Source organism: Corylus avellana, chromosome 1 (genome assembly GCF_965113065.1).
Source record: "Corylus avellana chromosome 1, dhCorAvel1.hap1.2, whole genome shotgun sequence".
NCBI classification, from domain to species: Eukaryota; Viridiplantae; Streptophyta; class Magnoliopsida; order Fagales; family Betulaceae; genus Corylus; species Corylus avellana.
The window spans coordinates 35,165,701-35,180,722 of NC_142490.1; the positions used below are offsets into that span (position 1 = coordinate 35,165,701).

The 15,022-nt window shown below is 35.7% G+C and overlaps 2 protein-coding genes across 2 annotated transcripts; both read left to right on the forward strand.

The window, feature by feature from the left end:
• The first annotated feature begins 608 nt into the window (after nucleotides 1-608).
• On the forward strand, nucleotides 609-2,281 carry PP2-A2 (lectin-like protein). The gene is made up of 3 exons (XM_059580647.2): nucleotides 609-713; nucleotides 938-1,065; nucleotides 1,580-2,281. The coding sequence occupies exons 1-3, from the start codon at nucleotides 609-611 to the stop codon at nucleotides 1,941-1,943; spliced, it is 597 nt and encodes a 198-aa protein (XP_059436630.2). The 3' UTR covers nucleotides 1,944-2,281.
• Nucleotides 2,282-12,532: 10,251 nt separating this feature from the next.
• LOC132169648 (uncharacterized) lies at nucleotides 12,533-13,641 on the forward strand. Its single transcript, XM_059580648.2, has 2 exons — nucleotides 12,533-13,186; nucleotides 13,336-13,641. The coding sequence occupies exons 1-2, from the start codon at nucleotides 12,533-12,535 to the stop codon at nucleotides 13,639-13,641; spliced, it is 960 nt and encodes a 319-aa protein (XP_059436631.2).
• Nucleotides 13,642-15,022: the final 1,381 nt, after the last annotated feature.

Genomic DNA, 15,022 nt, shown 5'->3' on the forward strand with positions numbered 1-15,022 from the left:
ATCTAGATTATAAATAAATAAATAAATAAATAAATTTTAAAAAAGGCAACATTGAATCTATGGTATTGGTCGGCCGCCCACAATTTCAACGTTGCTTTTGCTTTTTATTGTTTTTTTTTTTTTTTTTAAGTTTGAAAGAAAATTATAAAAAATAAAAAGTTTTCGAAAAAAAACTTAATCTCTTCGTAAGAGAATAGTTATTTCTAATTATGAGTATAACTATTCTTAGGAATATATCCTTACCAAATAAATAAATAACTATTCAATGGGTCTTAGGGCCGCAAACCAAACGGACCCTAAGAGTGGAGGGTGCAAAGGTTGGCCGCCGGAGTGGATCTCTACCCGAATCACTCATCTCGACCCTATTTTTTTCTTTTTCTTTCCCAACATAATTGTATATGTACACCTGACATGTTTTTATTGGATTGAGGTGGAAAATGACATTATAACCTGCACTTTTACAATCAAAATTCAAAAGAAGAAGCTAATATTGTAGCCAAAACTCAGAATAATAAACCATATATATATAGCTCCACGCAAATGACATATTTGACCCTGACTTGCTATAAAAGCATTGCTGCATGCCAGAACAAGAAGAAGAAGAAAAGATGGGGGCCGGTTGGGGGTGTACACAGCAACGGCTGGAAACACCAGTAGAAGCAAAGCCACCTGAGACAGCACCACCATTGAAAGAAGAGAGCACCAATTCTCCGGTTCGCATGCAAACTTTTCCATATTTTCAGTAATTTTTCATTAATTTTTAGGTTTTCAGTTCATCAAATGATTACTTCATTTTAGGAAAATCTCATCAAATTTTATGAATAAAAGCAAAACCATCACCAACTTCGTAGTTTTGGATTGTTTTAATTTATTTTCCTTTTTCATTTCTTCTTTTTTCTTTTTTGGTTCATCATCTTCCTTGTTATTATTATCAAAGGAGGATTGGGTTGATAAGAAATCCAACAACAACTGCTTCTTCTTGTATGCAAAAAATCTGAAAATCACTTGGGCTGATTCGGCTGGAGACAATGGTTATTGGCGCTGGTCAAAGATTGAAGAAACAAGGTAAATAATTTCATGTCAAACCTAAAGTGTCAGATCAAACACCGGTAAGGGACTTGATCGTGGTGGCATCCCCATCAAGTCTAACGCCCACAGATACGTATGGAAGGATTGCTTTGTACGGGTTTGAAGTTTACAAGTAACCCTACTTTAGAAGAAGGATATCTTGTCATTTAAAAAATTTTAAAAAAAATACTCATCTGTGCATGTCTTTTACCGTACAATTGCTATAATTCTATGTCAAACATAAAGGGTTAGATCAAGTGGTAAGGGACTTGGTCTTGGTGGCATCCCCATCAAGTCTACGCTCACAGATCCGTGTGGATTTGGGGATACTTTATACGAGTCCGGCCGAAGTCTACCCGATAGAAGTGGGTATACACGAAGTAACCCTACTTCAAAAGGGTTTCACGTCATAAAAAATAAAAAATTAAAAGTTGAAAAAAATTAAAAAAATAAAAATAAAAATCACTCTTTTATGCATGTATTTTACCGTTCAATTGCTATGATCCTGCAGTAATACAATGGTTGATGCTGCTGAACTATTACATGTTTGTTGGCTAGAAGTGCATGGAAAATTTGAGACACGACAGCTATCACCAGGAACTACATATGAAGTAGCATTTGTGATAATGTTGAAAGATCCAGCTTGTGGATGGGAAGTTCCGGTGAATGTGAGACTTGTTCTACCGGATGGAAACAAACAAGAACGAAAAGAAAATTTGATGAAAAAACCAAGAGGGGAATGGATAGAGATCCCGGTAGGTGAGTTTGTAGTAGAAGAGGCCGGATACATAGAATTTTCAATTTATGAATATGAAGGTGGCAAATGGAAGGGAGGGCTTGTCATCAAAGGTGTTGCAATTCGCCCCAAGAATTAGGTTCTACAATAACCGACAACATAATTCAACCACTGTCGACTTTTCCATATAAATGGAGTTTATGATCATCGGAGCACGCAGATTCAATCTTTTTTGTTTTGTTTTAAGGTAGATATGGCTTCTTTGTCCGGGCGAAATCATAGTAACATTAACCCACTTGAACCTCAACAGGGGCTCAGATGGTCTGCAAACCGAGGTGAGCCATAGTGTGACCAACCCTACTAGGGTATTACTGGGACTCAAGGCGATTTATACTATCAATCAGATATGAGGATTCTCATTGGAGGAGAAAATTTAATATTAGTCATTTATTGACTAGAAATTTGTTACTGCTATAATATGGGAAATCTTTGAAAAAATCATTCCTTAAAGTTTCTTCTGTCATAATTTGGACGGTTTTAAACATGAAATAGGTTAATGAACTACGATTAAGGTAAACCTTGGAGTAATTAAGAGGTAAAAGTTGTACCATTTCAAGCAAATGACAATAGGGTATTATATACTGAGAACGGTAATTTCAAGGTCGAGATAACTTTAGATGAAAACACTCTTTCATAAACCAGAAATTTTCACAACTCTAATTCTTGATTCTTTTGATAATATAATATATAATTGTTAAATCTTCATTTATTTTAAAAATTTAAGGTAAAAAGAATAGATAAATTTAATCATTTAATCAATATTTTAACAATAATTAATTTATTTTTTGTCGCAAATTGTTCTACAACAACAAAATCTCTTTGAGAATCATCGACTGCCAAAATCTAAATATTATTTATGATATTAAGAGAATTGGTATATGAGAATTTTGATCGACATTCCTAACAACCTTAGACAGCAAGTTTAACATCATCTTCTTTTTTTTTAATGACTAAAACAATGCTAAATGTGGTTTTTTCTTCCACTTTTCATATTACTGTCATACAACTGATAATGCGGCGATTACAACCGATTAAAATGGAATGCATACCAGAAAGGTAATCCACCAGTGAGAACCAAATTCATCAAAACTGGCAAGAAGCTCAGGCTGAATGATATTGGGAATCAAAAACTTGTAAACTATCTTAGGCTTAATTTATGTTGCAACATTAAAACCCATAATAGAATTAACAGAAAAAGCAGAGACAGAAATTCACAGCATATGCTCAATATAACGATCCTTTAAGAGCATTCCATACATATTCAAGATGTAAATGTCAAACACCCAAAATAAGAAAACGAGGTTAAAACAGCCAAACCCACTAGAACCCAATAAGAGAATTTGGCACAACACGGCCTCAATCATCGTAGTAGCCTAGATACATGGTCATCGAATCCTCATATAGTGTCTTTGAACATGCATCAACATCATCATCTACACGATTGTACTTGTAGAGTTAGCCACAACCGTGCAGCAAATATATAAGTCTACGGTCTCAGTAAGTATAAAAATTATTGACTTTTCACAATGAGCCAACCTCTCACTTCTACGTAAGTTTACAATAACAACTACATTGGTTTTAGCATATCAAATTATGGCATAGCCAATAAGGTAAACACCGTAGTTTTGATAGTCATGTGGAAATATACTAGTTAGCACTACAAAAAAACAATTTTTTTTCTCACTGGAGTTTTCTGACGTGGCACTTCTGACGTGTATTGAATGTCAGAAGCATAAGTGTTAGGAAATTTCCTGACGTGCCAAAATTGGCATGCCAGGAAATTTAAAAAATAATTTTTTTTAAAGTTTTTTTGGAATTTTTTTTTTCAAGTAAATTTATTAATTTAAATTATTTTTTTTTTTTGTAATTTCTCTGCAGCTGCTTCTTTTTTGCTCTCCCTAGAGAAAAAAAGAGGCCTCTTTTTTTCTCTTTTCCCTCTTCGTTTCTCTACTTCTTTTCTCCATGCTCTCCCTTTTCTCCATTTTCTCACTGTCTCTAGATCTCTTCTTTTCTCCATTTTCAAAAACTCAAACCGAAAAAGTCTTCAAAAAATCAAAAACCCAAACCTCAAACCCAACAAATCTTCAAAAACCCAAAAAATCTTCTTTTCTTCTCTTCTTCTTCTTCTCTTCTCTTATTTTTTTTTCTTCTGCTTCTCTTCTTTCCTTTTTCTTCTTCTTCTTTTGCTTTTCTTCGATCTGCTGCTTCTCTTCTTTTTCTCTTCACCTTTTCTTTAATTTTCTTCTTCCTCTAGAGAGGAGCTACATACCGTGCAAAGAAGAGGGAGATTGAGAGAGGAGAGAGAGAGTGTGTGGGGAAATAAATGAAGAGGGAAGAATAAAAAGAGGAAAAAAGTTGATGGAAAATTTTCAAAATCCCGCCCATGGCGCGTCTGTGCTGGGTGGGGCTCAAGGAAGTTTCCTGACGTGCCATGTGTCGCACGTCAGAAAACTACTCCGAAAAAAAAAAAAAAAATCTACATAATTATATATCTATAATTATATGTTTATATATATATCTATATATATATATATATATATATATATATATATATATATATATATATAGTGTTCTGATGTGGTACACCGCCACGTCAGAAAATATATAATTTTTTAATTTTTAAAATCTGAATTATTTTTCTGACGTGGTTTACACATCAGAAAATTAATGACATGGCAACAAAACATGTACTGTAGCCACGTCTAAAAATGCTATTTTTTTTGTAGTGTAGCTATGAATGTTGATGTAAGCCCGATCTCCCGCTCGAAACATACACATATAAACCCATCTAATTCATTCGTACATATATATTATATAACTGAGCTATACCCATAGGCATGCATTCATTATTTTGGGTGAACACGGCTTATAAGCATATATAAGCAATAAAATATATAATGAAAGTCATTGTGTGCAGTCTAGTTGTAACGGTATACATATACTCTGTTCCATTTGGTCACATATGCATATTGATACATCCAGTACAAAAATCTCATATAAGGCATCGTAAAGCATCATATGCAATCTAGCTATAGACCGACGGTATACATATACTCTGTTCCATTTAGTTACATATGCATACTGATGCGTCTAGCATGAAATTCCACTGAAATCATATTGTAAAACATTATCAAACATAATCACATATGCATAGGTTATAGTGAGGATCTCAAGACAAATGCAGTCATTTGGTGTAATGATAGTGATAGGGTTAACACTTAGGGACTCATTGCAAGATTTCGGAGGCCGTTTATCGTAATTAGTATTTTTAGATGACACAGCAGACTTAAAGTTTTGAGACATGTGTATATATATGGGGAAAATACAATTTATCCCCTCGAACTATTTACCTATTTGCACTTTTAACCCCAATGTTTAAAAAGTGATACTTTACCCCCTCAGAGTATCTGACATTAACACTTGACCTCCATGAAATACACTTTACCCCCTGAAGTATTTTGAGTTGACACTTTATCCCCCCAAAACTTAGTTATTTCGGGGGGGTAAAGTGTCAACTCAAAATACTTCAAGGGGGTAAAGTGTCTTTCATGGGGTCAAGTGTCAATGTCAGATATTTTTGGGGGAGGGGGGGGGGTAAAGTGTCACTTTTTAAACATTGGAGTTAAAAGTGCAAATTGGTGGATAGTTCAGGGAGGTAAAGTGTATTTTCCCCTATATATAGATTACGTACCTTGAATCTTGGGGTAACTTTACTGAAGACTCTTAAACTTCCATCTGATTTGACAAACCCCCCCTAAACTTCAAAATCTCTTAATTTAGTCAACTGAACTTTCAATTGCTCTCAAAATGGACCCCTCCGTCAATTTTAGCCATTAAAAATACAAAAAAGACCAAAATATCACTGATTTTTTTTTAAATAAAAAAAAAAACGTTTTGGAAGTGGGAATTTTATACAAAAGTCAGGGGTATAAACATCATGTAACGTTTAAAATCTGACGGAGGGGTTCAAATTGAGAGTAATTGAAAGTTCAGGAGACTAAATTGAGAGATTTTGAAGTTTATGAGAGATTTGTTAAATCGGGTGGAAGTTTAGGGGTTTTCAGTGAAGTTACCCCTTGAATCTTTTATAACGATAATATGTACAATATAATCTAAGTTAATGTGATGAATCTTAGTAAACGCTCTAGTTGTAATGATTAATGTTGATAAAATAAACAAAATATCATATGTTTTCGCTGATTAATATTTTTTTTTTGAGAACTAGAGATAAATTGGTCTTATTCTTTTGGGGAATTAAACAGGGAGGCGTATTGAAGAGTTAAAAGTTAAAATGATTGGATTTTTATCCTTGAGGCTTGAAGGAGGCCTCTACTTTTAAAGGGGTGAGTTACTATAAGTCAATTGGAATATTTTTGTATATCCATGTGGCATTTATGTATTGTAATAGACAATAGCTACTGGTATGTAATGATACTAAAAGTTAAGCTTATATGGTTATGTTTTTAGTAGAAGGTCAAGTTTTAAAAATTTGGGGTAAGTTTGTGATATCAAAAGCAAAGAAACGTTTTATGTTGTGATTGCTATTTTATGTTGTACTGTCACCTGAAAAATACATATATTTTTCACTTACAACTTGTATTATATTTTATGTGTTGTAGGAAGTAGCTCCAATTCAATATATAAAATTGTCATGTGTCTCATAAGAAGCACATATTTTAATAGCATATGAGAAACACATGCTTTTTTTAATCGAATTTCTCTCATTATTTTAATACTATTATAAAAACATGTGTTTCTCACACGCTTAAGGAACATATAACAATTTTATAGACTAAATTGGAAGAACTTCATTCAACCCAATTTGGAGAAAAACTCAGTCCATAAAGGAATATGGAAACCATATAATTATAGACAGATGCTAGTTTGGTGGTTCACATTGAAAAGTGTTAAATGTAACCTAAGATCTTATCAAATGTCTTCCTCATCATGGCCAAAGTAACCTAAGATGCTCATGACCTCCATTGGACACCACTTTATTATAATTTTTTCATGCATTGTTGGTCCATAGGAATATATAAGAATTTTAGAAATCTTTCGCAAATAGTTGCCGTATATTCTCCTAATTGTCTTTTAGTTCTTTTCACATTTCAGCATAATTAATTGACTACTAGACCATGGATAATTACAAGGGATATCTAATTGGATTTACAGGAGAAAATAAAAAGACTGATTTGACCCTGACTTCCTATAAAAGCATCGTTGCATCATGCCAAGAACATGAACATCAAGAGATGGGAGCTTGGTGCTCACATGATCATGAGAACCAAAGTGGAAACAAAGCGGAAATATCTGTCGTAGTAGCACAAGTGAAACTCCCCTATTGTCAGAGACGGAGGGAGGGGGGGACCGGGGTGGGCCATGGTCCCCCCCCAAAATAAGGAAAAAAAAATTTAAGTAAAAAAAATAATAAAAACCCCCAAAATAAGGAAAAAAATTATAAGTTAAAAAAATAATAAAAAAAAGTAAAATTAAAGTTTTAATTTTAGTTATTTGGCCCCTTCAAAAAAAAAAAAAAATTGGCCCTATTTTTAAATTTTTTGGCCATATCTAATAAAATTTTTTGGCCCTATTTTTAATTTTGTTGGCCCATACCCACTAAGTTTTTTTATTTTTGGCCCTTACTTTCAAATGTTCACTTTTTTTTAGCCCTTGCAGTAGTCTTTAGTTCATAAAAAACAACCAAAATAATTTTTTTTAATAAAAAAATTTTAAAGAACCGAAAAAAAAATTTAGTTGGCCCCCTTCCATAAAATTTCCTGGCTCCGTCCCTGCCTATTGTAATAATAAACCAATAATGAAAGAAGAGAGCACCAATTCTCTGGTAATATTTGTAAGAATTTGGGAGAATATTATCATATAAACATTAAATAAAAATACTAACATCTCGCCATGGTTGTTTAAGCACTTGAATTGAATAATCCAGACTTGAATGTTTGTTGGATTCACAATCCTAGAGCCAATCATATTTGCATTTGCAATCCTAAACCCTCACAATTTGTTTGGAGAGTAATAGATAAAGGTTTTTGGCCTATCTGTTTCTCACGTTAAAGTTGTAACTGATGGAGAATCACAGGTATATTTATAGGCCAAGACCCTTATCCAATTAACCTTATGTTGCTTCCTTCCATCAAGGAAGATAACTTTTAGTGAAATAACATAACCTTTCACATTTAGTAGTTATCTGTATATTAATTACCCAAGAGTTTTAGTTTAATAAAAACTCTATTCATATTATATGCCATATACATATAATATATGTGACATGTGTGATACCTTAGAAGATTTATTCTAACGTTCTCCCACTTGACGCACATGACACATCTTTAAAATCATTTGGGTAACTAAAACTGAATATGGTCATAATTAAAAACTACTCAAGCTTTAGTTTTATTTAGAGAGATACAATACATGAATCATGGCGGTTATGTTATTATATTAACATTTCCTTCCATGAATTACAATGTATTAATCTTTCTAAACAAAATTCTTTATATGGTATAATTCTTTATGAATAACTTCCAATAAGTCATTATGGGTCTAACTTTATTTATCCCAACGGATAAAACCAATATATGTGCACAAAAACTTTATATCAATAACTTTATGTCTACAGACCATTATTAGAGAGAAACTTAACACGAAATGAATTAATGAGTCTCATATACTCCACATGACTATATACTTCTTTACCGGTAAACTTTTAGTCATGGAATCCACAATCATTAATTCAATACTTAATAGACACTTCAGGTCTCTTAATATTCTCTTTCATAGTGAGATACTTTATGTTGATATACTTACTTCTGCTTCTACTTTTCATTGTTCTTAGACAAGAATTATTGTATAAAATCTTTATGGGTTTCGCTATAAAATTGACAATCTTGAGACCTTTAATAAAAAGTCTCAACCATAATGCCTGTGAACTAAATTCATAGCATGCAATAAATTCTGCTTTCATAGTAGACGTATCAACTTTAGTTTGCATACTGCATCTCCAGGATATAGCCCCATAGCAATAAGAAAATATATCATGAAGTAGACTTTCTACTATCTACATATTCAGCAAAATTTGAATTTGAATAACCAACAACCTCTAAACGGTCAGTGTAGCTTTAGGTCAATCTGTAGATCTTGGTTTTCTTGCATATACCACAAGACTTTTTGTGGCTCTCTATTAACCCAATAATCCTACTGCTAGTCCAATATCATGTTTAGAGCAGACCTCTGCATACACTAGATTGCCTACTATAGATTCATACAAAGGACTTTTAATCTGCTCTTGTTCCAATGCATTTTGGGATATTGATCTTTACTAAATTTATCCCCTTTAATAATAGGTGCTACTAAAGATTCATAGTTCCCTTTATTCTAAATCTCTCGAAAAAATTTTCAATGTAGGCCTTAAAAGACTGTCTTAATATTCTTTAACTCATGTCTCTGTGAATCTCTATGTAAATGACATAAGAGGTTTTGCCCAAATCTTTCATTTGAAAGTTTAGTGAGAGGAACTTTGTGTAGCAAACCTAAATCACTTTTTGCAAGCAAATACTATATACACGACTAAAAGAAAGTAACTTTACTCCCACTAACCTTAAGGTATAACACTGATTAACAAGGTTCTTAATAAAACTATATGAGGTAATAACCTTATAAAAGTTTATACACCATTGACAGGAGACCTATCTTAGCCCATAAATAAATTTCCTTAATTTGCAAGCTTTCTGACTTATATGTACCTACGATAATGTGCCCATGCACACTTTTGGAGGTTCCTAAGGTTTTTCTTGAAAGCTTTTCTATTAGGGTGTTGGCTGAAGCCTTTTAGGAACTCACTAAATGTTCCTTAACAAACTTTATAAAATCTTTGGCCTTAAAAGTATTCAGGAATAGATTCCCGATACATTTGGTAATATGAGATTTTTTGAACATCAAACTTAAGCAATTATATTACTCTCACTGTTCATGACTAATAATCTCATGTGGTGTACTTGACTCTGTGAGAGTGGGTGATTCGTCTACACATAACACCAAATTAAGTTCCAAACACCCTAAAGCAAAGCGCATTTTCTTTTTCAATTAGAAAATTATCACTAGAAAGTATTGGAACATAAAATACCATTAGTTGAAGCAGCAGGAATGCATGCAATAACCAAGGCAAATAAGATATTTTAATGCTATGAAGTAACTTTATTTAAATCAACCAATGTTAATTTAATAGTAAATTCCAACCTACCTTTAGGCAAATGCTACATCACACATGAATTTACTAAATAACTTTATTAATAAGACTAGTAAATTTAAACATTAATAAATAAAAATTTCCTGTACCTGTGGGCATAAGAAAATTTTACTTTTAATGCCAAATTGATCATCTTATTCTAATTAAATCATAAAAATAATAACCTCTATGTTGGCAAAGTCATTAAATTTATGAGTTAATCACGACATAGATGTTTAATTCTTTTTTATGAAGTTCATGTAAAAAATCTTTATGTGATTATCATTATAAAATTAGGATGCTGTGGCTATTCCTAAAAATATTATAATAGTCACAACTTCAATAACATCTAATTGCCATATAGATGCCAAAATTCATCTTTGAAATTTTTACAAAAATTTCTTTACCTTATTATCATCATGACTTAGGATGCTGTGGCTATTCCCTTGTCACTTTGAATTCCACTACTTCATAATGGCACCATAAAACTTCAATCTTTATGTTGATCACAAAATATCCCATGGCATAATGCTTTAATAAATATTTATGCTCAAGATCCATATAAATAAGAATGAAGGTGCTACTTTCCAGAATAGAAAGAAACGTTATATATAGTCAAAACGTTTTCTGAACCAAAACAAATCGGTGGCTTGACGGCGGAACCCCTCTTTCCCCAGACTTGAACCGAGGTTTGAATCTCCTCACTACAAAAATGTGTCCTGTTTTTCTTTGCTCTTTGTGGCGCGTATATGCAAGTGGGCATGCATTCCGGTTCATCCCCTACCTTCAGCCTGGTCTACAAATCAAATCTGGGTCGGGTCTCACCCCATACGAGTCTAAAAACGGATTTTCTCATTTTTTTTTATTCACCCCATACGGGTCTAAAAACGGATTTTCTTTTGGTTTTTTGGTCCAGAATCATTAAGACTACTGATTTATGGGTTTGGAAACATATGGGTATTCAAAAGTAATGAGAAGAAATCATCATTTTAAAGAAAATGGCATGGCCGAAAATTTTGTTACAAAGATTTCAAAATTGTTCAAAAAAATATTGTGTTTAACACAATCAAACCTCGTAACATTGATCTTTAAAACCACAAAAGAATCATTAAACATTAAACTTCAAAAGATTCGGCCAAACCATACCATTTTGAAACTTAACCCAAAACCAAAAAATCTTAAAACATTGAACGTATAAACCTTCAATCACTCAAGAAATATTCAACAAATCCGTACTAAACAACATGGCATAGAAGTAGGCTCTGATATCACTTGTTGGGTCATATTTCGGTTGGGTTGGGCCCAGCACAAACCTACCGGCCCATTCCCCCACACTCGGTAATTTTTTACTATTCAAAGTAAACTCACGTTCGGCAGACTTAGGCTTATATGAATTATATTATCAACGCTCGGTTTTCAGGCTCGGTTTTCACCGAGCCTGAGGTAGATACCGAGCGTTACCCTCAGGAAATAATAAACATATATGAATAAATATCCTATTTGATGTTCCCCGGTATATTGTTGACACGTGGACCCTCGGTAAAAGTCTACAGTGTTAGATGAACAGGTACAATCCAATGCTTATAAAAGGGGGGTCCCCTCCCACTATTTCGGTAACTCCTTTTTACCCTCAGCATTGAATACTTTACTTATCTTTTCTCTGATCCATAGTTTCCAAGTTCATTTTTCTCTTAAACACTGTGACTAACTTAGGCATCGGAGCTTTCTCTGGCCGGACAACGCCGGCAGCTTTGATCCCTTTTCTTTGTCTTTTATATCCAGTTTAACACTCGGTTATCAAGTATTGTGCTGGGCCCTTTCCTACGTCATCATTCGGAAAACTGTTTCAACAGTTTAGCGCCGTCTGTGGGAACGGTTTTTATCTGTTCTTACTAATCTCAAATATTCCGATATGGCGAACACACCTCCACACCCTAACGCATCACCACACCTTATCCCAATCATCCAACCGGATGTACCCGGAACCTCAAATGATCCAAATCCCCAAACAGCCACTATGGTAGATTTCATGAAACGAATAGCCGAATCTGTTGAGGCCATGAGGAAGCAGGATGAAGAGATCGTCTCTAGGCTACCTCCTATAGAGGATTCGGTACAGAAAAGGAGACGAGAAGGGTCCATTAGGGAACCACCACCATCAGCTCGCCATCAATCAACCCAACAAGACGCTGGAAGTTCGATACAGGAAGTCCGCATACAATTCAAACCAAAGCAAACACTCACTGACGAGAACACACCAAGAGTTCACAACTTGGTGGTAAGTCACACCATGGCGAATCTAGCCACGCCAAAACCCACCATAGCCGCTCCCAGTGTAGCCATTCTCGTCATGCTCGCTCGTGTCTCGACAAGCCTGTGGAAGCTGCCATGCATAAGGACGTAAAAGATCTCCAGGAGAAGTTTGCAAAATGGCTTTCTTAATCGAAAATGGGGAAAATTGGTCCGCCACCGAGGATCTCATGCAACATACCAATTTGCCTTTTACTGATCGGGTGATGAGGTTTCCAATGCCCAGCAGTTTTAAGGTGCCTCGGATCGGCGAGTATGACGGAAGTGGAGATCCTTCCGATCACATGGAAAGCTTCCAAGCTCACATCATCCTTCATGAAACTCCTGACGAGATTGCTTGCCGAGCCTTCCCGTTAACTCTAAGGGGAGTTGCCAAAGAATGGTTTGGAAGTCTGAGTCCTAAATCTGTTGATAATTTTGATTATCTTGGGCAGCAGTTCTTAGGACAATTTCTTGCCGTTCGAAGGAGAAAGAAGAATCCAGCGTATCTATTGTCCTTAGTACAAGGAAAGAACGAGTCCTTGAAAGATTATTTGTTGCGGTTCAATCGGGAGAAGCTGGCAGTGGAGGGTACTGACGAGCAAACCGTTCTTTCAGCATTGATGCACGGTATACAGATTGAAGGGCCTTTAATGGCCGAGTTGTCCAAAAGGCCAAAAACAGGAACTTTACGATGGTTCAACAGCAAGGCAGAGGAGTTCATCAACCAGGAAGAGACTATCTCAGCGTTGCTGAAGTCTAAAGCTATTGAGAACAAACTGCCATTGATCCAGGTACGATTAAACCAAAGGTCTATGTCGAGAAGAAAAAGAAGGATCGCCAGAATCCTAAAATTCTGGAAAGAAAGGTTGATCTACCTCCTCGGCCAAATCAGCATCAACAATATGTAGGATGGACACCCCTTAATGCAACTGTTTATAAGGTGTTCATGGAAGTTAAGAAGGATCCAAGCTTCCGATGGCCAGGAAGGATGAAGTCTCCTCCCCAGAACCGTAATGCTCGGAAATTTTGTGAGTATCATAATGATCATGGGCATCAGACCGAGGATTGTATCAGTCTTAGGTTCGAGATTGAAAAATTTCTAAGGAATGGAAAGTTGCTGAATTTCTTGGCTGAAGAAAATGGCAAGGGGAAGAGCTCCCAGGATGGTCAGGGTCAGCATTCGGGACAGAATAATGATCAGTCACGCAATCAGAGGCAGAGACGTGAGGAACCGAGGGTTACGTAAAATCAGCAGCAGAGTCCCCAGAACCAAGCTATTATTGGAGAGATTTGTACCATCTCAGGAGGCCTCGCTAGTGGAGGAGAATCAAGCTCGGCAAGAAAGGCTTATGCCAATCAAGCGAGAATGGAGGAAATCCTTGTGCTTGAAACACCCTTCAAAGTCCAGAAACGAGAACCGAGTGTTCTAACATTTTCGGAGGAAGATGCGAAAGAAGTCTCGATGCCACATGATGATGCCTTGGTGATAACTTTGACGGTAGCTAACCATGCTGTTCACCGAGTGTTGGTGGATAATGGAAGTTCGGCTGATATCATTTATTGGACGGTTGTTCAACAATTAGGCATTAGCCAAGAGAAGTTAAAACCCTTCCTGTCACCCTTGATAGGATTTGTAGGTGAGCGTGTCCAACCCATTGGGTTGATTGCTCTTCCAGTTACTGCGGGGACCGCTCCCAGGCAATCCACTATCATGGTGGATTTTTTGGTCATCGACCGACCATCAGCTTACAACATGATTATAAGTCGGCCAGCTTTGAATCAATTAAGAGCGGTTACTTCTACCTACCATTTGAAAGTGAAGTTCCCAACCATTGAGGGAGTTGGCGAAGTCAAGGGAGACCAAGTTGTTGCCAGAAGGTGTTATCATACATCTTTGAAGAAATGCCCAAAAACAGCACTTTTGACCATCAGTAATCTGGGAGACGAGCGGAAGATGCAGTTGAGAAAGAAGCCAGCCGAGCCATTAATTGACGTACCTATAGCTGAAGGAAAAGTTGTCAAGGTCGGTTCTCAACTAACTTCTGAGGTTAAAAAAATCCTTGTTCGGTTTCTCTAGCAAAACCTTGAAGTTTTTGCATGGTCTCCTGAGGACATGCCGGGGATTGATCCCAAGGATATTGTTCATCACTTGAACATTAATCCAGAAGTTAAGCCAGTGAAGCAAAAGCGAAGGAAATTTGCTCCCAACAGGAACATGGCAATTGCCGAGGAAGTGGACAAACTTCTAAAGGCTCAGTTTATTGAAGAGGCGCATTACCCTGATTGGTTGTCCAATGTAGTGATAGTTAAGAAGTCCTCTGGAAAGTGGAGGATGTGCGTAGATTTTACCGACCTTAACAAGGCCTGCCCAAAAGATAGCTTTCCGCTACCCCATATCAGCTCTTTGGTTGATGCAACAGCAGGGTATGAGTTGTTGAGCTTCATGGATGCCTTTTCGAGCTATAATCAGATTTTCATGCATCCATCTGATCAGGAAAAAACAGCCTTCATCACCGACCGAGGCTTGTACTGCTACAAAGTCATGCCATTTGGTTTAAAAAATGCCGGTGCAACTTACCAAAGGTTGGTAAACAGGATGTTTCAAGAACAGATTGGGAAGAACATGG

Bases quoted from the DNA above. Each gene is read 5' to 3' on its own strand.
- PP2-A2 (XM_059580647.2), top strand. From the start codon at position 609: ATGGGGGCCGGTTGGGGGTGTACACAGCAACGGCTGGAAACACCAGTA. The intron at 714-937 runs GTTCGCATGCAA...TTATTATCAAAG, and splicing joins AAGAGAGCACCAATTCTCCG to GAGGATTGGGTTGATAAGAA. The intron at 1,066-1,579 runs GTAAATAATTTC...ATGATCCTGCAG, and splicing joins TCAAAGATTGAAGAAACAAG to TAATACAATGGTTGATGCTG.
- LOC132169648 (XM_059580648.2), top strand. From the start codon at position 12,533: ATGGCTTTCTTAATCGAAAATGGGGAAAATTGGTCCGCCACCGAGGAT. The intron at 13,187-13,335 runs GTACGATTAAAC...ACTGTTTATAAG, and splicing joins ACAAACTGCCATTGATCCAG to GTGTTCATGGAAGTTAAGAA.